Genomic DNA, 21,266 nt, shown 5'->3' with positions numbered 1-21,266 from the left:
CCTTGAAGCTCTCGCTGTTTAACTCGAAAAACCTTGTTGCCCTTAAATGCTGTTGTACTGCAGTTTGTTCCTGGCTACCTAGCTGGAACAAGGTTTGTTTTTCAGTCAGCGGGATTGTGCTTACATGGACAAGAGAGTGTTTTTAAATTACGTATCGTACAGGAAAGTAAAGGTTCAAATCATAGTTTGTAATAGTCATCTGGGTTAAGCTGGAGATAATTATCCAGGAAATTATTTTCTTAAACGAAACCCTTTTAGTAGGGTAAATTCAACGTTCAATAATATTGGTCAAAGTTGGGCAATCTTTAAGAAACTGCCCTGTTTTTCTTCAAAAAAAAAAATGCAAGTAATATTCATAGGTTTTATTTCCCATCGACGTTTTTGTTTGAAAATTTTGTTTTGGTCCTCTGAAGCTCTTCGTGTAAGAGTGAGGATACTTAATCATCATTTTAGATACGTTGTGACAACAAGGTAAAATTCTTGTGATAACTCCTTTGGAAAAATTTGTTCTTATCTCGAACTCCTTTCTTTACGCATTTTTTTTAAAATAATTATTTCAGGTTGATTTTCAACTGATGGAAGCTGTGCGGCCTACTCGTAATCCAATAAGAAGATCGTTTTCGCCAGGTGTATATCTAGAATACATGGCGTCACCAAACAAACTAACATTAGGTACCAAGATTAACTCAGTTCAGGTGAGAGAAAGAATACGAATGTAGTTGGAAAGATGATAACCTCTTTCAGTGACCCAGTCTAATTTGTGACGAAAAGTCAGAGTTCATAAAAAAAGTCAACGAAAAATCAACCTTCACATCGAATATTCAAACAAAATTACTTGTAATCAAATGATACCACGTGCGGCCAACCATGGACTACTAATACAGTTCCACGTTGCTATATGCTGGGGGCATTGGTAATATTCACATACCTATGCTGAGTGTCCTGTAATGGAAAAGCCGTGAGAATCAAATCCAGGGGGAGTTGTAACATTCCAAGTCAGTTCACACTGGGTATCCTGTGATGGACTAACATCCCATCCAGGGGGAGTAGTACATGTAATACTCCTAGTCACTTTATGTTGGGTGTCCTGTCTGGCTATAATGGACTAACATACCATCGAGTTAGTAGTACTCCAGGTTTGTTTACGCTGCGGAAAATGTGTTTTATAAGCCACCACTTTGTGGGCCTTTGGTCCGAGCTAACCCTCTGACGATAAACGCCCAAAGCCAAATACAGTGTAAACTTCCCACCCGCACAAACTGTATTGTCATATTTTAATCCAGGGGAAGCCTGGACGTCATACGTTACCGACTTCTAGTTCAGGTTTCCCGGTCACTTACAAAATTTGTACTTATATTTTTGAGAGTTGATGTCTGTGGATTAATGTGACAAAGCAAGTATTAACAATAAACTTCCTTGAGAAACCTGCAGAAACATTTTTGACGAAACATTAAAAACTTGCTGAATAATGAATAGTGGTAATTTCGTTTGTGCCTTCACAGATTGACAGCCAGGTACCAAATGCCACTTTCCAAACGGTTCTCTTCCCAATTCCTCCTCCTAGGTCTCTTGCAGCTGAAAATGGTAAGTTTTTTAATTCTTGGTACTGTTTAACTTAGGTCTGTTCCGGTAACTATGTACCGACCAACATTTAGCTCGCCATAATGGATTGTATGGTTTACGGATTAGTGTGACCTTTAGCGGTTAATGTACTTGAATTTTAATTTTAATAAAGTATTAACTCTTGTAGCTAACGATTTCTGGGCACTTGATATTACTAACATGTTCATGCAGAAAATGAGTTCGATAAACGTTGGAAATCTTTAACGATGGTTTTTAAATTGTTTTTGAACTCGTATTGAGTTCTTTCTTGTGTTTGCATGTGAAGCTAGGCCCAGTTTGTAAATTACATCACAAGAGTAAAAGTTTATATTACCGTATTTATTCGATTAACCGCCCTGGGGCCCGTTTCTCGAAAGTCCCGGTAACTTCCGGGCCCGTAAACTTATCGGGGCCGTTATCGGGAAACTTTACCGGGCCCGATAATGCGTTTCTCGAAGCACCCGTAAACTTTCCCGGTAATTTCCGGGCCCGGTAAAATAGAAGCCATTGCCAGGCTCTTGCGCGCTTCACGCTCGTTCGCAAGAGAAGGAGAACGACTTAGGACTACACCAATCCATTCGATTCATTTGACAAAAGCACGGTTATGGATGAGACAGGATTGTCTTCGTGCTTTTTGGAGGAAAATACAATACGTTCTAAGTTTAACCTTTTTCGTTTTATCAAAGGGGAGCAACCAAGAGAGATCACTATTTTGCATCATGCATGGTATAGGCAATTACTTTCAGGAAACTCCCTGATGCGAAATAGAACCTGAAAAAGATTATGAATGTTATCATCATGAATTCTTGTTGTGAGCATCAAACTAATAGTCAGGATCAGTATGTAATTCCTTCAAAGTTGTAGAAGAGATGAAGGTAAGCAAGCTTTGGCGATCGCCGGGGAAACAGTGTCTGCGTGATGTCCTATATCAACGCCTATTTCAACAGTTCGTACTGATACAAATTTACTTTTAGCAGCCTTAGTATAGAGAATATTGGGAATAAGGAAGGATCTTATACAAGTTTTAAAATTGAATAGCTATAGTTCAACTGGCGTGGTTTGATCGTCTTCTCCGGCAGACATCAAGCACTATTTTCACCGATCCGAAATCGGCTTTTGTATCATACAACAAGGCTCGATCAATTGAAATCGACTGAAACTATTTTGCGAAAAGTGGAAAGATTTGTAAGTTCTTTATTCTCGTTTATCTATCGTGTGTAAAGCTTCTTATTCTTTATCCCTCTAGCTAATGCAGCAAACACTGCATTTGTGTATTTCGAGGACGGCGCACAATTCGACTCTCATCGCGATCGCTCTGTTTATATCAATGGTTATGTTTACATTTATCTCAGTGCAGCATGTCAGATTTCTAACTTCCTCTTTCTTATGAAAATTCTGCACATTACAAGAAAGCAAACAATATCGCCTACGGTAGGATTAGTTTTGCATGACAGGAACCCATTTTATGCCAAAAAGGAAGCCATTTCGAAGTAATAATGTGCGGCGAGTGAGCCGTGTTTACATGACAAAATATTTATTTTTTCTTCCGCCGTTGGTTGATAATTTATAACAATAAAATAGTAATAATTTCAAATTTATATAGCGCCCATATGCAAACACCCTAAGAACTTTTCAAACATCTAAAACAACACTTACAGCAACAACAACAATAATAGTACTACGCCTGTATTCACGTTTGCTTCCGGAGCCAGCGGACAGCTTCTCGCTTTATTTTTCCGCAATTCGTCTCCAAGTTCATTCACGAGCCACTCGATTCTCGCTCGCAAAAGCCTGAATCTTTCTATGACTTCACAGTCAGCCATGTCGGCCAGAATTATTCGTCTTTGACAAGACCGAGGTCTTCTAACTAAACAAAAAAGTCCGCCTCCGGCCGCCATTTTGTTTAGTGTCGCAACATTTGCGATTTCCCGGTAAGTTTACGGGTGGTCATGACCTCCCGTAAATTACCGGGCAAGTTACCGGGAAAGTTACCGGGATCGTAAATAACGGGAGTTTCGAGAAACACCCGTAAACTTATCGGGGACTTAACGGGCCACTTACCGGGCCCGATAAGTTACCGGGACTTTCGAGAAACGGGCCCCTGGGCGCTTATTTAATTTTATGCCCATGAGGGTGGGCGCTTATTATTTTCCCAACATTTTCAGCAAGCGAGGACATTTTTAGAGAATAACAAAACAATGGATAACAATTGCTTTTTCGCTTCAACAAGACCAAACAAAGTGCAAAAACTAACATGAATAAGCCATAAAAAAGATAAAAGTACATTGACTACCGTATCTGAAACCAATTTTGGAACACAATTGCAACTGACGCTCCTCTCACTTTAAGCTGGGCTAGTACAGAAATGGTTTTTTGTTGGGAGGGAGATGAGGGTAGGCGCTTATTAACATTTTGGACTTTCAGGGTGGGCGCTTATTCGAAGGTGGGCAGTTAAAGTGCCCATAACCCCCAAATTTTTTTTCGCTTAAATAAATCTTTGCACCTGTTCGAAACGCATTGAGCCTTTTTGGGCCTTTTTTTCAACCAAATCTTGACTTTTTATTGGCTGTAAAAGTTACGAAATCTAGCCATCATCTGTCCCATGACCGAGCTAGTAAGGGGCATGGGTCTATTCCTTACTTGACGTCACAAACTGATTTGCACTGTATTAAGTCTTTGTGAAAATGCATGCAAAGCAGTTTGTGACGTCATGTAAGGAATAGACCCATGCCCCTTACCTTACCATTAATATTTATTGAATTATCATTAAAGCCACACTGAGGAACACTGAGGATAAGGTCTCACGTACTGATTTCATCTTTGGTATGAAGCCGTATGAACCGCGGTCATTCCCACCGGTGGGGAATACTGATCAGTCATCTGTGAGTGCCTTCATGCATGCAACTATGTTATTCTTCATGGTAAAGGCCAAGTAATACGGGCAACATTTTTTTTGCAACTTGTCGCGACGCAATGTTGCATAGCAACAATGGTTCTAAAAAAACAGAAAGATACAAAGCAATGTATGGCGTTGTTTTTTTCCAAATTGAAGTTTTATTATCGCTGAAAAATGCATAGTTACCCCAGACTTTCTTTTTGGATACCAAGAGCACTTGCTAAGTACTGCTTTCCTCGCATAGTTTCAAACCGTGCAAAAATATCCCTGAATTACACCTTTTGCCCTTCATTATCAGGAAATAAATTTTCATTAGCGCGAAAACATTGGTCAATAAAATTAATGTATAATCAGTTTAACTAGGAAATGAAACATTTCAATTTGTGGCACAGTCATTAAGGAGTTTTGCATCGAAAAGAAGATTCATTAAGGCCAATTAGAATAGCGTTTTATCGAAAACAACATTCTTTAGTGCGAATGAAGATTCATTAACCTAGGGTTAACGTTCCATTGCGCGAATAAAATTTCAACTACAAAAAATTTTTAGTTACGTGGTTCCTGACTAATTTCCCAATGGATTTGTATGGATGCTTAAATTTAAAAACGATGCTGTACATGTGCACACTGGTTTCGCAGTAATGGAGTACAGAGTTCGTCGAAACCGTATCCCAATTGAGCATCTTGAAAGGATAGTTAGGGCGTTGAAGATCCCCGCGAGAAGCGGAGAGACGTGAACACGATAATTGCCAGAAAATCTGCAGCGTGGTTTAGGTTTATGCAGACTTACATACCACGATGTTTGAACGGGGAGTAGATTGAAGGATAGAGCTAAGACTTGCTTGATTGTTACGCTGACTGTATCTCTGTTGTAATGAATTTTTTTCCTCGTTAGAGAACATTAAGAAGCGTCTTAATGTTTGTTCATTCTCTTAAAAGTCTGTTATTTCCATTAAATTGAACTGATATTCGCATTAATGAACGTCCTTCTCTATGTAAAACGCCTTATTGACGACACCGAAAATTAAAACGTTTGTCTATTTTCATACAATGATTACACATTCGCTTTAATGATTTAATTTTTAACACTAACGAAAATATATTTCCTGATAATGAAGGGCAAAAGGTGTTGTAGGAAACCTATAGGAAACCCGAGTATCTCGAGATGCGCAGAACGTATGCGCAGTAACAAAAGTAGGCACCGTCCTTTACTGGGTTTTGTTCCTCTTGCAGCACCCAAGCCGTACATTGAGTTGAGTCTGGTCACTAAGCAGGAAGAGCATTCTCACGTGCAGGAGATCAAGTAAGTGTAGTGGTATTTCTCTTGGTTGAAAACTGATCTTTCTCCCTTGAAACCTTTACTCTAGGAAGTGGCCAAACTCGAACCAGACAGGCAATTCCAAATTTTTAAATTCTCAAAACACTAGGAACCAAACAGCACCACTGGAACCATACTGTCCTGGAACGTACTGCGCAATAGCTGTCATTAGAATGTTCACAGTTTATGATGAACCCACACACAGATTTGAAAATTAGAGCTAAATATCAAATTTCGTGAAAGGTTGACTCTCGAATTGAGCAGTTTCAATTGGTAATAAAGTGTACAAAAACTGACCCGGCCTCTTGGAGATCACACAATCAAAACCCGAACTCTACTTGGGAATTTCCTTATTTTTAAACAGCTTCAGCTTCAGTAATTCGGTATCTCAAAACTGTCAACCATGGTCATTTAACCCCTTCTCTTATTTCACTTATCATTATCACACATCGCTTAAGGTCTCATGGACACGAAAGACGCAGCTCTCAAAATGGCGCATCATGCATGTTTTGTTCATTAGTTCATCCAGAGTTCATGTATGGGATTTTACTCGGGTATAATTATCACGTGGGTGATTATTCATGAGTATGAATTTAACTTGGAGTTGTTCCACTAAGGCTGAACAGCTCAAGTAGAAAGCACTTGCACTTTTATTGCAGAGGTCTTACTTTCAAATACCATCAAGTCAGTCGAGAATCTTATTGTTTTTTATCAACAATTCGTTTAGTTGCAACATGGATCGGAGTTGTTTCGTTCATTGCTTTGTTACTTCTTTCGTTCCCTATAAATAAAGTTTCACACCACAAGTTGCTTTAGGTGGTGTCATTGCCCCAGAGTATCAAGCTACTCCCATAGTTTTAGGTGTCTAGGGTTCTTTGCAAGATCAGTGATCTTTGCTGTGCCCAACAATCACTATTTTTTTTAAGTGGAGCTATGATTCTAGGTGTTCCTATCTTCCTAACCCACGTTTTCAGATGTTTTTTTTTTTCACTGATCCAAGCACCCCAATCACAACCGGGACGACAGATACACTTGTGCAGTTCCTTCGTTCATTATTAAGATCGGAAAATTTCTCCTCATCTTTCCAATAATCTCCTACTCACATCTCAAACCCATCCCTGTCGTTGGGTAGTCCACCAAACATCGTTTTCCTGCCTAATTCCTTCTTTTTTATTTATTTCTATACCAGGTATTTTAAGGTACTTATTCAAGAGATGGATGTGAAAGTTGACATGGGCTTCCTCATGGCGCTTATGGGACTCTTCTCTTCAGACACCATTGATCGGAGCCAAGAGGTAAAGACACGCCTGTACACGACAATGCCTTAGTGGTATATATATTGTATATATATATTGCCGTATTTAACTCTGCAACCCGATTAAAGGCCGGGTTCAAATACCTGTCGCGCCTGGAAGGTCGAGTTCACTCGAGGTACTGTCGTTCATTTTAGCTCTGGTGTCTATTATAATCCTACCATACCTAGTATTTTAGAAATCATTTGCGACATATTACGAAGCAAGGACCTTATGGATTGGGGATATATACAGTTTTTGCCAAGCAAACTATCTTCCTTGTTATTTTCGAAGGATCACGCTGTTCGATCCAGCGTTTTTTTTTTATAGCTCATATCTTTTGTAATTTCATCCAATGAAGAGTGAAACAAGTAAATAGTACGCACTTGTTAAACTACGTCATTAAATTGTGTGTTTCCGTAGGCCAGTCAGTATTTGCTGGACAAACAGCGGGTCCATGACAAGCTTGGAGAAGCTTTCGCTGTACAGGTTGGTACATTTGTGATCTATATTCACAAACGAGTGCATTCTCCGTGTTTTTGTGGAGTGTACTGTACATTCTCCGTGTGAATATGGGGAAAACAGCTGTTGAAATCTCCCAAATGCCAACGTGTTTCTCGACTTATATTCGTTAGGCCAAATACGGAACGAGATAATGTGTGCTGGTGTTCTTTAGTAGAAGGAAGCAACTAAAGCAACCTTCTCAAGTTTTGTATTTTGTAATTAACTTCTATCCACGCAATTATCGGTCATCCTATAACTTCTTCTTCGAGAGTAGTGAAAAAGCTTTATTTTTCATGCTAAAAAATCTTGAATGTGGAATGGACCCCTGGTGTGGCAATTTCCTCCCCCTTCATCTCCCTCCTACCCCCTAACCCCCCCCCCCCCCCTACGCTGGAGTGATGCGCCGAAAATAAAGACGTATTTATTGAGCTACAGTGTAGCAAATTATTGGAAATTGTCTTCATAGACCCTGATTTCTTAGACTTTTATTGGATAAAAGCTGAGAAGAAGACCCAGTACATACCTTTTAAAGTAGATCTGGAGCGTCTGTTTTCGTATTTGTCACAACTTGGTCATGTTGGATCGACTAATATATGTTTCATGTTTCAGATATCTGAAACTGAAGGAACGACCACTCCAAAATTACACGCTAAACTAGACTTTGCTGCAAGTATGAATTTGAGCTTTTTAAACAAGAAGTTTCTCTAAAAAGGAATGGGTTGTGTTATCGATATTAGGCGACTCTTTGTCCTAGTACCTTTCTGGTTTGAGCGTTTCGTGAACAATATTTTTCAAAATCTCTGGTTTAAAACCTTCGTGTTTGTCTTCCAACGGCCTTCGCTCCAAATTTAAAACAAATTTCCTCGGTATTAAATGGTTTTAGATCGCTGTAGATAAGACATAATTATGCTGTTTTTATGCTTTAATGGTTTGCTGACAGCTTTAAGTGAGACTGGCCTGGCTCGGCCTTCTCAAAGTGTTCCATCTTGTGTAAGATCATACTCGGATTTTACGCCAGTGCCTCATTGTGAATTCCACTTCGTTTGTTTCAGGCTGCGTTGAGTGATGGAAGGAATTTCTTCGATTACTTCCATTTGTCGCCATTGAAGGTCAGTTTTTGTTTGTTTTTGTAATCAAATTTAGTTTCTTAAAAAACAAAACGACATCCAACTTTCCTTCGTTTTTAACTCGTGAATGCGCGCATGCGCAATGAACGAGTTATAGCGATAGCTGACTCTCGACTTGGTCGGTCGATCAGTCGATCAGTCGGTTTTGTCGTTAACTTTCGGGCGTGCGCAGTGAATGAGTTTTAAATTCAATTAGTGGAAAAAAACACGCGAACATTTGTTGTTCACGGCGCATCAGGAAATTCTTATTCAATATGTAGAGAATAATTTGACGATCATTTAGTGCAAGAATGGAGATTTTTCGTTCAATCTGAGCAAAGTTACAAGTTTTTTTCAGTTTTTCAGAAAGTCCGGGGTCGTAAACTCAATTAGTGAAAAAAAAAAAAACGTGAAAATTTTTTTTCACGACACGTCAGAATTCTCTCATTCATTCTGTAGAGAATAATTTGACAATCATTTCAGTGTAAGAATGGAGATTTTTCGTTGAATCTGAGCAAAGTTATAGGTTTTTTCGTTTTTTTCTACAAAGTGCGGTTTCTTTTAAGAATTAAAAATAATTTAATTTAGAAATAATTTAATTAAAAAATAATTTAATTTGTCAGTTTTCACGCGAAAGCGGAACGTGCCATGTCACGCATCATTGACGTCGTAAACAAAATTATGCAAATTTCTGGTGAAATGAACACTTTAAGATCTTGTCAGCTTCACAGGGAAAAAATGTTTCATTTTCGAAATTTACAACTGGAAATTTATGGGAAAGCAAAAGGACGCGGTCGATAAATAATTCTTATTTAGCAAGAGCTTGTCATAGTTCATTATTTTTACTTGAGGATTGCGTGGACTGAACTCCAAAGGAAAAATTTCACGCATTTATGTCGGGCATGAAATGTAATGCGATACTTTGTTGAACATATTTTCCTTTGTGAGATCGGCTTGCCCTACAGTAATTTTGTAATTTTAATTCCCAAAAAAACTTCACTTGCCCATCGGGCAAGTGATGGTTAGAATCCACTAGCCCGATCGCGAAATCCAGTAGCCCCGGACTATCGGGGACACGAATTTGCATGACGTAGCTGCACATGGCGTGCTCCTATGAACTTTGAATAAAAAAAACACGTGAGTTTTTTTAATCGGCGCATCAGAATAATCGGCTTATTCAATCTGTACAGAATAATTTGACAATCATTTTAATAGTACAAGAATGGTCATTTTTCGCTACATAATCGGGCAAAGATATAATTTCTGTTAGCTTTTGAGGAAGTTTCCGTAGCCGTCTAAATTTCAATTACTATGTGTCATCTGCATTCACGAGTTGGCTCACAGGAGCCTTTGATTTTCTTGATTCGCTTTATGTGGGAGAGATTTCCATGGCCCTGTAAATAGTGTTTTACTTACAGGATCAAACAATGTCATTTGTGTTTGATGCATTGTATCGAACTCGACACCCCACTTAACCTCGTTGCTGCGGCCCTCCTTTTGTCCAAACTGCATTCAGTTTCTGATTGTTGTTGACGTACAGGTTCACTTAAGCTTCTCCCAGCTGGGGGGTGCGGCGGACGATAGCGATAAAACTCAGACCCACATTGGTGGCAGTTTTCTGAGCCTGTTGTTACAGAGTGTTGGGGTAGCTGTCACTGAAGTGCAAGATGTGGAGTTCAAGTGAGTAGCCAAGTTTAATGTACAGTTTGTATCTGTGCTGAAACAAGTGGCTCGCAATGCCACCTAACTGCGAAAATTGTACTTGGAAATTTAGGCGCATGGCAACAGCGACTTATGTAAAAGAGATGAAGAATCTTACGCTCGACCAGGAAGCAAAACGATGGAGTAGTATTCAACATGTCCTGAGGATCGGACAACGAAAACATTTCCGTAATCTCCCGACAGGAATCCAAGCCATGACCTTCATTTTACTTGGCAGATGCCCTAACATTGAGCTCCTGGGAGACTAGTGTCGAGCCAGGTCATTTACTAGAGTTTTACATGGTCCATCCAGTTTACTGCTAGGATCAATACTTGCGTATATTATCACTTCATCCCCTGTAGCACGGTACATCTTTTGTCGCACTGATCCAGGTTTTCACATTGAATTTTTTTTTTCTTTTTTTTTGCAGGCTTGCGTATTTTGAAATTAACGACAAAGTGTACACTCAACAGCAGCTAATCCAAGTTGCTACCAAGCATTACACCAGCCAGGTAAAGTGTGTGCTATAATGATCATTGGTGTTCTCTTTAATCAGCAATGTATTTTTTTAAGCGGTGAGCCAGCGACTGATAAATAACAGAAGAATAGCGATACGATAGCCAATCACGGAAAAATTGTTCACTCTTTACACACCAGAAGAAAAAATAGCAATTAAAAAGAAAAAACGTGTCAAGGAAAACTTACTCGTGTGTAAAGGTTGCCAAGAAACATTTGTTAAGGAGGCTTGTCAGTAGTTTACACCAAGCGAATGTTACTCGTCACTCAAGAACAACTAATCACGGAAAACGTTTCCATCCTTCACACACGAACAATTAAAAATTGACAGAAAAGTTGTAAACGAACTCTTACTCGTGTGTAACGAGTCTTAAGTTAGGGGGCAAGTTGGACTTGCTTTGTCTGCGAGCATGTTCTGCTTGGGTAGGGCAACAAACACAAACTAGAGTACTATGCTCTGCAAATAACTTGTGTGATGTCTGTTGTCAGGCGTTGAAGCAGATGTACGTGCTGGTGTTAGGATTGGATGTGTTAGGAAATCCGTTTGCTTTGATCACTGGCCTGAAGGAAGGAGCCAAAGACTTCTTCTACGAACCGTACCAGGTAAGATCGGCCCTTGACTTTTCAGCATCTATGAGCTGCTTATTTCTGCTCTCAATTAAGCAGCAGGAGGACAACCATGCGACAAAAACATCAACAAGGACACATGGTTAGGTGGCTAATAATATCGATGTGCCACCTGCCTATGAGAACTAATATCACAACATCAGTGATAAGGATTAACTCGTTTGAGACAGTGGTACGTTGTTCACCCTAGTGATTGTCATAGTCGCTGAATAATCGCATAATAGATTGAAAACGCTCAATTCCTTATAACTGGCTCATAAGAGGAACCTTAGCATTACTCACCAAACTGGTTAGATCCTACTTTGAGGTTTGCAGAATTGTTTTCGAAAGGGTCCCCCCCACCCTCAGTTGTCAAAAAGAAAGATTCCTTGGGGGCAAATGTTTGGCGGCCGCTGTTAATTGTAAGACAACCCCCACCTCACCCCACCTTCCTTTCGTTAATGGCGGCTGTGTTAACGTAGGGGAAACAAGTACTGCTGAAATCTCATACCTTAAGCAAGAGGAGGAATTTTTTCCTGTACGATAACAGCAAGTAAACTTTCGAGAAAATTTTATTTCGCTTGAAATATCGCAGCGACATGAAACGACGTTATTACGGCAACATCACCAACAGAGCATAAACTTCATAGGAATACTCCCCTCGCAAACCACCTCCACCACCACCACCCCCAGACTGAATAGTGTAATTACTTAGACCTCCGAAAGTGGACTTACCAGTAATTTGTCTGTTTTTCAGGGTCTTATTCAGGGTCCTGGTGAGTTTGCTGAGGGACTGGCAATCGGTGCCCGGAGCCTGTTTGGACACACTGTTGGTAAGTATGCTCGATGACATAGACCCTATGCAAAAATGGCCGTCATTTTAATATTCTTTTCTTTGTATTCAAATTAGCCTTACTAACCTCGTTCTTGGGTCCAAAAAACAACAGAATACTCTACGTTGAACGAGGCTAGTGAGGCTAATTTGAATGCAGACAAAAGATTAATATCAAAATGTCAGACATTTTTGCATAGGGTCTATAAGCTTGAAACTTTTTTCCTCATGTTTGTCACTGGGTAAAAAAATCCAATCTTCTAACATCAAGTGGCTGGACTACAAAGATGGTTAAGATTAGGGAAGATGAACCCTTTAAGCTGTATTGTTATCATTCATATTCTGCTCACTGATCTCGATAGATTTCTAATGGTGGTAGATGGGAGAATTTGTTGAAATTTCAAGACATTGATCACTTTGTTTACTCTCATAGAAAAGTTATATACTGATTACTGTTGGAGCTTGAAGGGTTAAGAAGGTTTTTTTTTTACGTTGCAAGGTATAAAAATAAGTTTTCTGACTTAAGCCGCCGTTACACGTTGAAACTTTTAGCTGAAACTTGTGTGCAACGGCGCTGCGAAACAAGTTTCAGCAGGCGTTGCGCCGTGTAACACGGTCGGTTTCGTGAAACTTTTTCGAACTTCCGTTGCGAGACAAGTTTCACGAAAAGTAGAACCGCTTTCTACTTCTGCAACGGCTCGCAACGGTCGCAGTGGTGAAAAAACAAGAGTTTCACCGTGTAACACCACTTCGTGAAACTGGTCTCGTTTGCCGTTGCACACAAGTTTCAGCTTAAAGTTTCAACGTGTAACGGCGGCTTTAGAGCACATGTAGGCAGATTTAGTTTTGGACACCTTTTTTGATTGTTTGTTTGCTAGAGTATCTGCCACCTCAAATTTGTCACTAGGTAGCAATTCAGGTCTATTGTACGGATTTGTTAATATACTCTAACTGTGATGATTGTCTCTCAGGTGGAGCGGCTGGGGCATTCTCGCGTATAACTGGTACGCTGGGCAAAGGTATTGCGGCACTCACAATGGACGACAAATACAAACAGGAGAGGAGACAGACCATGGGAAAGAAACCTGTCAATGTCAAAGAAGGACTCACCAGGGGAGGGAAAGGGCTGCTGGAGGTGAGTTTGTTCTGTCAGGGTGGGGAGGGTAAGGACTGCAGGAGTTAAGTTTTGTACTGTCAGGGGAGTGGCGGAAAGGGACTGCTGGAGGTGAGTTTGTGCTGCCAGGGGAGGGGAGGGGAGGGGAGGGAAAGGACTGCTAGAGCTAAGTCTTGTACTGTCAGGGGAGGGAAGGGAAAGGACTGCTTGGGGTGAGTAATGCTGTCAGGGTAGTAAAGAGCTGCTGGAGTTCAGTTTTGTACTCTCAGGGAAGAGAAGGGGAGGGAAAAGACTGCTGCAGTTGAGTTTTGATCTGGTAGGGTAGGGAAAGGAATGTTGACGGGTGAGTGTTTTTACTGTCAGGATGGGGAGGGTAAGGACTGCAGGAGTTAAGTTTTGTACTGTCAGGGGAGTGGCGGAAAGGGATTGCTGGAGATGAGTCTTCCTCCCAGTGGATGGACTGCCACGTAAGGTGTGGAGCCTCTTTACTTCCAATTCAAACTTAGAATCAGTTGATTAAGTCTGTGGGTGAAATCTTCAAGCGTCACTATGTAAATGAAACTATTTATGGCGGTTCTTTGTAAAACTTGTGCGAGTAGAATTTGTGCGCTTACCTCTACGCAACTGCCCTTTCCAAATTATTGAAAATTTGTGGAAACCGACGTAACTTAATAATGTACTTTTATTTAAAGCTACACCTGTGCATGGCTTAAAGCTTCGGTTTTCAGAACCGTCTACCCCAGTGAATACATTGTATGTTTTTTTCTCGATTCCAGGGTGTTGTTGGCGGCGTGACAGGCATAGTAACCAAACCAATGGAAGGTAAAGTCAATCCAAAAGGGAATAATTCCCAATTCGAAGGTCATCATGTGTGTTAATTTTGATTGCGCCCTCGTAAATGCGAGAGTTTCCTGAATGTTCGTTATTTTTAAAGTTCTTCAGTCGGAATTGCTTTACGTACCACTGTTGACTTGTCCTTCTTCTCATAGGCGCCAAAGAGGCCGGTGCTGCTGGGTTTTTCAAGGGACTGGGTAAGGGTGTGGTTGGTGTGCTGGCTCGTCCCGCCGGAGGTTTGGTGGACTTTGCAAGTAGTACGCTGGAAGGAATCAAAGGGTAAGTCTTAAAATCGAAATAGAAATTCTCCTTACTGACGCTATACGTTTGTTGTACTGATCGTAATGAGAATCTGGTGTTAACGCACAGAATAGAGTTAATGTGGGGTTTTTATTTTACTAATTGACGATTTTGGGAGGTATACGGGATCAGGTTTGTCTGATTTAGAAAGACTGATTTTTTATGGAGAAATTTAACTTTTGTGATACCAGTGAAGTGATCTGTCTTGAGGAGCCAAATTATGCACTGAATTTTATGAGGTAGAAATTAAAGCCCTAACAACGTAACTTATTTATTTAAACTCGATGAACTTAGCGCCGTTCAGGTTGGTTTAAAGTTTGCTAGCCATCAACGTCTGGGTTTAGTAACATGTTATTTTTTAGTGGAGTCATTTGCTGGGAAGAGATCTTTTATGAGTGATACATTTTAGACTTTGTTTCATGGAATGGCAGATTTGGTATCCCGCCCTTAAGGCCTGGCCAAACGATTGCAATATTGGATGATGTTGCACAGTGTTGTACGAGGTCGCCAAACGAATGCAACAATGGTTTTTCACACCTGAGAACAAAAGAAATGTTGGACTTTGTTTGAAGGCAATGTTTTCCGTCAAACTTTGTTCAACATTATGCAACATCGTGCAACATGGTGGCCAAACGAAAGCAAGATGTCGGATTTTACATGTACCAATGTTGGACGATGCTTCAGCAACATGTTGTATCCGTTTGGCCGGACCTTTATGTTGATGAATTGTTTTATTGTTTGCCATGACAGATCTGCCAGCACGGGAAGTGAAGTGCGCCGTCTCAGACCACCAAGATGTTTTTACGCTGATAAGGTATATGAAGGCTACGGCACAAAGAACGCAAAAGAATGAATGCAATCCCCGGTACAAACGTAAAGATACCACGCCAACTATAAAATGAAATAACTTATAAGTAAACTGAATTAAAACAAAAAATGAAGTAAGATAAATTAAGTTGGTTAACCCAGGCGGGTTTTACACGAGTTGATAGTTTTGACGGAAACATTTTCTACAGAAAGATTGTTTCATTCCGAATTGTTCTTGGAAAAAAAAGAAAACTTGATATGAAACAACAACAAAATAGACACGACTGTAGAATTGCACAGTAGACTGGGCACATGGAACGTCAGTAACTTCCTACACTTACTTATTACGGCAAGGGAAAATCAGTGAAAGTTGCAGTGCTGATTCATAGGGTCCTCTTAGAAAAGAGTAAGTACATTTTACGAAAAGAATTATCTTTTCCCACAAAACGTGTCGCATATTAGCTTATAGCTTAGTAAATGAATACGTAGCGCCACGTTAGCTGTAAACTATGTTCCAGGAAATTAAGTGAAGGTATTGTTTTATTACGTAGACATGCCCTATAGACCTATTATGAAATAACAGTTTGTTCACTAAATAACTGGGAGAAACTATGCCGTCAAAAGAAGTGCTTTCTCAACTTTGGACTTACAGTTTTCAGCGCGCGGCTGGTCATTTCCAGGGGTTGTCTGTATAAGGATAGTGTTTCAGACGTTTAATGAGCGTAGTTGGAGAAGCAAGAACGAAATTTTCCCATAGTGCTGACTTTGGGAACCACATTATTGATCAGTCTTAATCGAGCTGTTTTGACAAGAGAAGATCATCTCAAAGTCATGGAGCACCGTCATCGTTGGAGGAAGTTTATCACGGAATATGGTTTTGAGTGCTTGCGAGTTATCTTTTTTATTTACTGATCTAAGCTATTCGCCGGTGTGTTTGCTTTGCAGGTAATCAAACCTTACAATTTGCACGAAGCGAAAGGAAACGCCATACTTCAGGTAGAGTCATTTTCATTCAAGTTCCCACATTATCTTGCAGTTGAAGTATTTTTTAGCTGGTTTGCTTTAAGCGCTGCGTTTTATTTGTGCTTAAGCTTGTTAGTGAATAACTGAATATAGTTTACCAAAACTATAACTACTCTGGCTGCTAGCAACGTAATGAACCAATCAGAATTCGAAGCAAATACATGCAACCGACGCTAAGCGCGGGAAAATGCGTGCGAGCAAGACAGGATTGGTTTTGGTTTTGTTTCTCATTGGTTGAGGAAGTGGCGCGAGTTTGCTAACCAATCAGATGACTTGGTAAAGAAAAACCTAAGGAAGCCGCTCTGGAACCAATGTACATTTCCTGTCAACTTTCTAATGCCCTCCATATAAGGCGAAGTTGGAAAATTTCCAGAAAACGGTTATGGAACTTGAAAACTCCTCTTCTTTACGGTTCTTGGCCATTAAAAAAAGGGAGCCACCAGAATATTATCAAGATGTGTGTACTGTGCAGTAACGCAATTTTGTTTCACTTTGATCAATTATGCTTTATATGAAGAATTATCAGTTTTGCTTGGATTGTTACTAAAACAGGAAGTGAAGAAAACCAGGGCCGTGTTGCTGGAAGATACGTATTTCTGCCACTGTTCCCTGAATATCAAGAAGGCCTTGATGATCACGAACAAGTAAGTTTGTAAGCAACGGTGTGGCGTAGATTTTTTCATTTGAAGGTCATGCTAGAAGCTTCGAGCAAAAAAAATGGAAGTAAAAAAACAAGGACTACCAGTGAGAAATCGATCTTGATTCCATATTTAATTTATCACATACAGTGCTAGAACTGAGCGCCTTTTTATGCTGTCCACTACCTCGAAAAAGGAGGCACGCAATTGGCTCATAGAACAATTGGTAACAGGTTGTATCAACGCGCAGCCTTAATTAACAATTAGACCACAAGCTCGAAGTTTTTATAGCCAACTATCAATGTCGATGGTAACAGAGAGCGAGCGGTGTGGTTGTTTTACCATAACTTAGCGCCCGATCAAAAAGGAAATTCGGTTAGAATGGTTTATTTCCAACGAGCTAATTGCGAGAATGGCAATGTTCCTTTGCGCGCACCCACATGGCAGTCTATCGAAAATTAGAATGCGCTTGCATAGCCAATCAGATTGCAAGTTTGGCTAATAATCAGTCACTGGGTTGTGCTAATAAGCAACAGAGTGTAAATCACGGACCAATGAAAAGGGAGATTTTCTATTCACTATCTGTCACAGAACAGATAGTGAATACCGTAGTCATTCCACTGTACAGAAAACGGTGGCCGCCATACATTTTACCACAATACCTTGCGAACCTGACACAGCCAACAGGCATGTCACACAGCAAGCCAAATTTTTTACGAAATTCTTCCCTGTGCTAACGACATCGTGTATGCTTAGGTTTATAGAACTTTTCTGTGCGTTTTTAGGGTTAGAATTATGGTTAAATGTACCAATCGCCATCTTTTTCTATACGGTAGATTAGATTACATCAGTCACGACAAAATGCTAGTACGTTCATACTAAAACCGAATAGCTGACCATACCCAACCCAGGAGACTATTTGTTTTTAGAGCTCACCACTAATTCACTATCTAGCCTGTGAACAGGCTCCCAAGTGGGGTATAGGGCGAAGACAAAAATCGAGCTCCCATACCGCGCTCCGCTCGCCCGGCTCGCCGATTTTTCTTTTCCCCCATACCCCACTTGGGAGCCTGTTCACAGGCTATTCATTATCAAACAGGTTGCTCTCAATTTATTTACAGTCGACTCCCGATAACTCGAACCTCGCGCTAACTCGAACCAAAATCGATATGATATCGATATCAGCCCACCGGTTAACTGGTCGTCTTGTTTGTCGCCGTAAGGGTGTTGACTGTAGTAATAAACCCTGTCTTTAGTTCAGTGTTTAAGTCCAGCTGAGTTTCCATGTGTATTGAATGGCGCAGTAATGTACACTGTTATTTATTCCGTGTCAGACACATCATAGTTGCTGGTAAAACTGAGGTATTTGAGACTTGGGAGAGTGACTGGATGTGTGGATTGAACGAACTCACAGACGACCCATTCACGGATGGCCAAAAACTTGTGCTCATGCTCCCGGTAAGACGGTAACAATGTACGCCTGGGCTCCTCATTTGGGTTTTGTTTTGTGTTTTATTAAAGAGTTGTTCTCTTTAGTATTGTATTAAATAGCTAAGATCTTTTGGCTAACCTTCTGTCGTGTTTAGCTTTTCACGTGAACGTCGCGTAAACACCTTGAAAAGGGAGTCAATATGTCAATATGGCAGAGTAGCCAATTTTACTGTTGTGGCTTTTGGTTGGAAGCGAGGATGGAGTTGGGCTACCACTCTTGATCATAACCTCTCAGGACGCGATAAATAGCAGAAGTTGATTGGGTTTTTTTTTATTTATCCTTGTTCAGGGCAAAGGCAGTAAGAAAGGAATCTTCAAACGGTCTGCCGCTTCAGCTGCAATACCTATCACAACACCGAGTCCTGATATCGCCAAGGTACGGTATACATGTATCAATATTCCATCCCCTCCCTCCCTCACTTACTTTTAGTCCATTTATAGGCCCACTAAAACCAGTTTGGTAGCAAGAATTATTCTGGTACGTCGCCTTTTTTTGCCAATTCATGAAATCCATTTTAGCAAACTTGTCACCCTATTCTCAACATAATGTCAGTACAGTTTTATTTCAATACTCTCTTTCTTTCCTCTTTTCTTTTGCAGTGGCTGGTAGGCAAAATCAAAGAAGCCCGGTCATAAAGTTTTATAATTCTGCGAGAATAGAATCTTGCAGAAAAGAGGGTGGATGAGCAAATATGCTTGAAGAGCTACTTAAATTTGTTGACGTGGTACCGGATACACGAAAACCTCTTCAGTTAAGATTACCCCAAGTCATTATTTCATGACAATAGCGTATCGTTAGTCCAACAATAGGTGTTTGTTAAAAACAAGCGAGGATATATCTTAACGTGGGGTGGGGGAGGTGGTGTGGTGTGAATCTGGCCCATGTATTGTTAGTCTTTCGTGAATGTATCGTTGGCTCGCATCAAAGTGTAAAAAGAATACCTCTGTGGTATCAGGCGTTTGAAGTTTCTCAACCCGTTACGTGTTTTTTCACGGTCGAAGAAAGTTGTTTGTTGTTCATGTTTCAATGGAACATGCTTGTTGGCCAGTTTCACCTTGTTTGAGAGATATTCCAGAGGTCAAGTGTTTGCGACACTAGTTTACGCGTAGATACAGCCGAGTGTATTCGTCCGCACTAAGAAGGCTGAGAATAATGAAAGTGCAGATGAAAGAAATCATGGACAATTTTATTGTAAGCCGGAAACGTTCCCGGAAAGGCTTTCCAGTCAATATGTCGTATGGTAAGTTAAGATCCACCGTACAGAAAAAGATTGCGACTGGTACATTTACCCATAATTCTTAAAAATGCACAGAAAACTTCTAAAACCTTCAAACCTAGCATACACAATGTCGTTAGTACAGAGACGAATTTCGCCAAAAATATGGCTTGCTATGTGCGTATTAAATATGTTAGGTTCGCAAGGTATTATGGAAAAATGTACAGCCACCATCTTTTTCCAAACGGTGGATTACTACTCAGTCGTAATTCCCCCATAGAAATACGGAAAAACTTTCTTCGTTCATTTGAAAAATAGCTTTTTTTCGCTTTTCCTTTGTTCACGAGAGGTTTGTTTCTTGTCTACTTTATTTGCGTTTTAATCCAATCGATAATTGTCCGTTAGATCTCTCGCTGTTCTTTCCTAGTACTCTTGCCGGGTTCGGTTGTTTTCGAAGGCTGCGTAACTCTTCTAGGTGTTTTTGGTAGTTATCACTTCTTTATAGTTTGTTTATTTGTTTTCTTTAGTATGTTATGAAATGAAATATTGAAGTTATGAATTAAAGGGCCTGTTTAACCGTCCCAAAAAAGTTAGTTAAGTAATATTGGATCGAGAAGTAGAGCTGACAAAGTATTTGATTCAACGAACTAGAGTTGAATCTCGACTCGAAAAACTAACTCGCATTTCCGGCTAATTCGAACTGATAGTCGTTGGTATGGAGCTTTGAATATCTCGAACAGTTTTGTGTTTTTCAGTCAGTTCGAGCCATCAGTTTCTAGTGTATCGTCTTTCCAAATTGTCTTCGACAAGCGCGAACGCGGAATAGAATTAGACATATTGAAATACAGAATTTCGTTCTCCATAATCAACGTCAAAGTTGAATTGTAATCACTATTGATATTTATTTAGTTAGGTTTTGGGGTTTACATTGTTTAGATTGAATTTAGTTATTGCTGATTTAAGCTGTTTTTATAAACTGATCCTGAAACAGTTGAAAAATAGGGAGAATTTTGTCGGAAGTTTTCTTGAAACTTCCTTATGATAATGTAATTATCGTTGATAGAATTTAAAATAAATCTATAGGTTTGCATGCGTGTTTGCCAAAGGGAAAAAGGACTGAAATTATATTTTTAAAATTATTTTAGCAACTGTGAGACACTTTACTACGATAAATATTTTATAGTTTGTGTAAATTAACGTTAAAAATAAAATCGTTAGTTTCCAATGCAAATTGTTTCAATTTATGCATGCTGTTCGCGACCCAAGAGGTCCTCTTTGTTGCGATTGTCTGACTTGAAGGCATCCTCATACCCAAAGGAAAACAGGGAGCGCGGTACTCCATGGGAAGGGACAGAATGCAAAAATCGCGTCTCTTTTCTTCTGCACTCGCCCCAGGACCCGCGCGGGCCGTTATGACGCAAACTTTATCCTCAAGAGTGTCACCACTGGAGCATTTTCAGAATGTCAGTAG

The 21,266-nt window shown here is 40.1% G+C and overlaps 1 protein-coding gene across 4 annotated transcripts in view; it reads left to right on the top strand.

The window, feature by feature from the left end:
• Positions 1-21,026, top strand: part of LOC146459902 (intermembrane lipid transfer protein VPS13A-like) — a 101,854-nt gene extending 80,828 nt beyond the window's left edge. For all 4 annotated transcript variants that reach the window (XM_085088631.1, XM_085088633.1, XM_085088632.1 and 1 more), the window contains 19 exons: positions 561-695; positions 1,503-1,584; positions 5,729-5,798; positions 7,003-7,108; positions 7,529-7,594; positions 8,662-8,718; positions 10,256-10,395; positions 10,848-10,929; positions 11,423-11,536; positions 12,297-12,372; positions 13,343-13,506; positions 14,262-14,307; positions 14,475-14,598; positions 15,370-15,433; positions 16,372-16,422; positions 17,002-17,093; positions 18,422-18,545; positions 18,868-18,954; positions 19,179-21,026. In XM_085088631.1, the coding sequence (XP_084944757.1) occupies positions 561-695; positions 1,503-1,584; positions 5,729-5,798; positions 7,003-7,108; positions 7,529-7,594; positions 8,662-8,718; positions 10,256-10,395; positions 10,848-10,929; positions 11,423-11,536; positions 12,297-12,372; positions 13,343-13,506; positions 14,262-14,307; positions 14,475-14,598; positions 15,370-15,433; positions 16,372-16,422; positions 17,002-17,093; positions 18,422-18,545; positions 18,868-18,954; positions 19,179-19,214 (1,716 nt within the window). In that variant the 3' untranslated portion in view covers positions 19,215-21,026. The remainder of the gene's footprint in view (positions 1-560; positions 696-1,502; positions 1,585-5,728; positions 5,799-7,002; positions 7,109-7,528; positions 7,595-8,661; positions 8,719-10,255; positions 10,396-10,847; positions 10,930-11,422; positions 11,537-12,296; positions 12,373-13,342; positions 13,507-14,261; positions 14,308-14,474; positions 14,599-15,369; positions 15,434-16,371; positions 16,423-17,001; positions 17,094-18,421; positions 18,546-18,867; positions 18,955-19,178) is intronic.
• The last annotated feature ends 240 nt before the right edge of the window (positions 21,027-21,266 follow it).

Source organism: Pavona decussata, unplaced genomic scaffold, assembly GCF_977016875.1.
Source record: "Pavona decussata unplaced genomic scaffold, jaPavDecu1.1 SCAFFOLD_215, whole genome shotgun sequence".
NCBI classification, from domain to species: Eukaryota; Metazoa; Cnidaria; class Anthozoa; order Scleractinia; family Agariciidae; genus Pavona; species Pavona decussata.
Note: the sequence above shows the minus strand (reverse complement) of the source record. Positions and strands in the feature narration are given on the sequence as shown.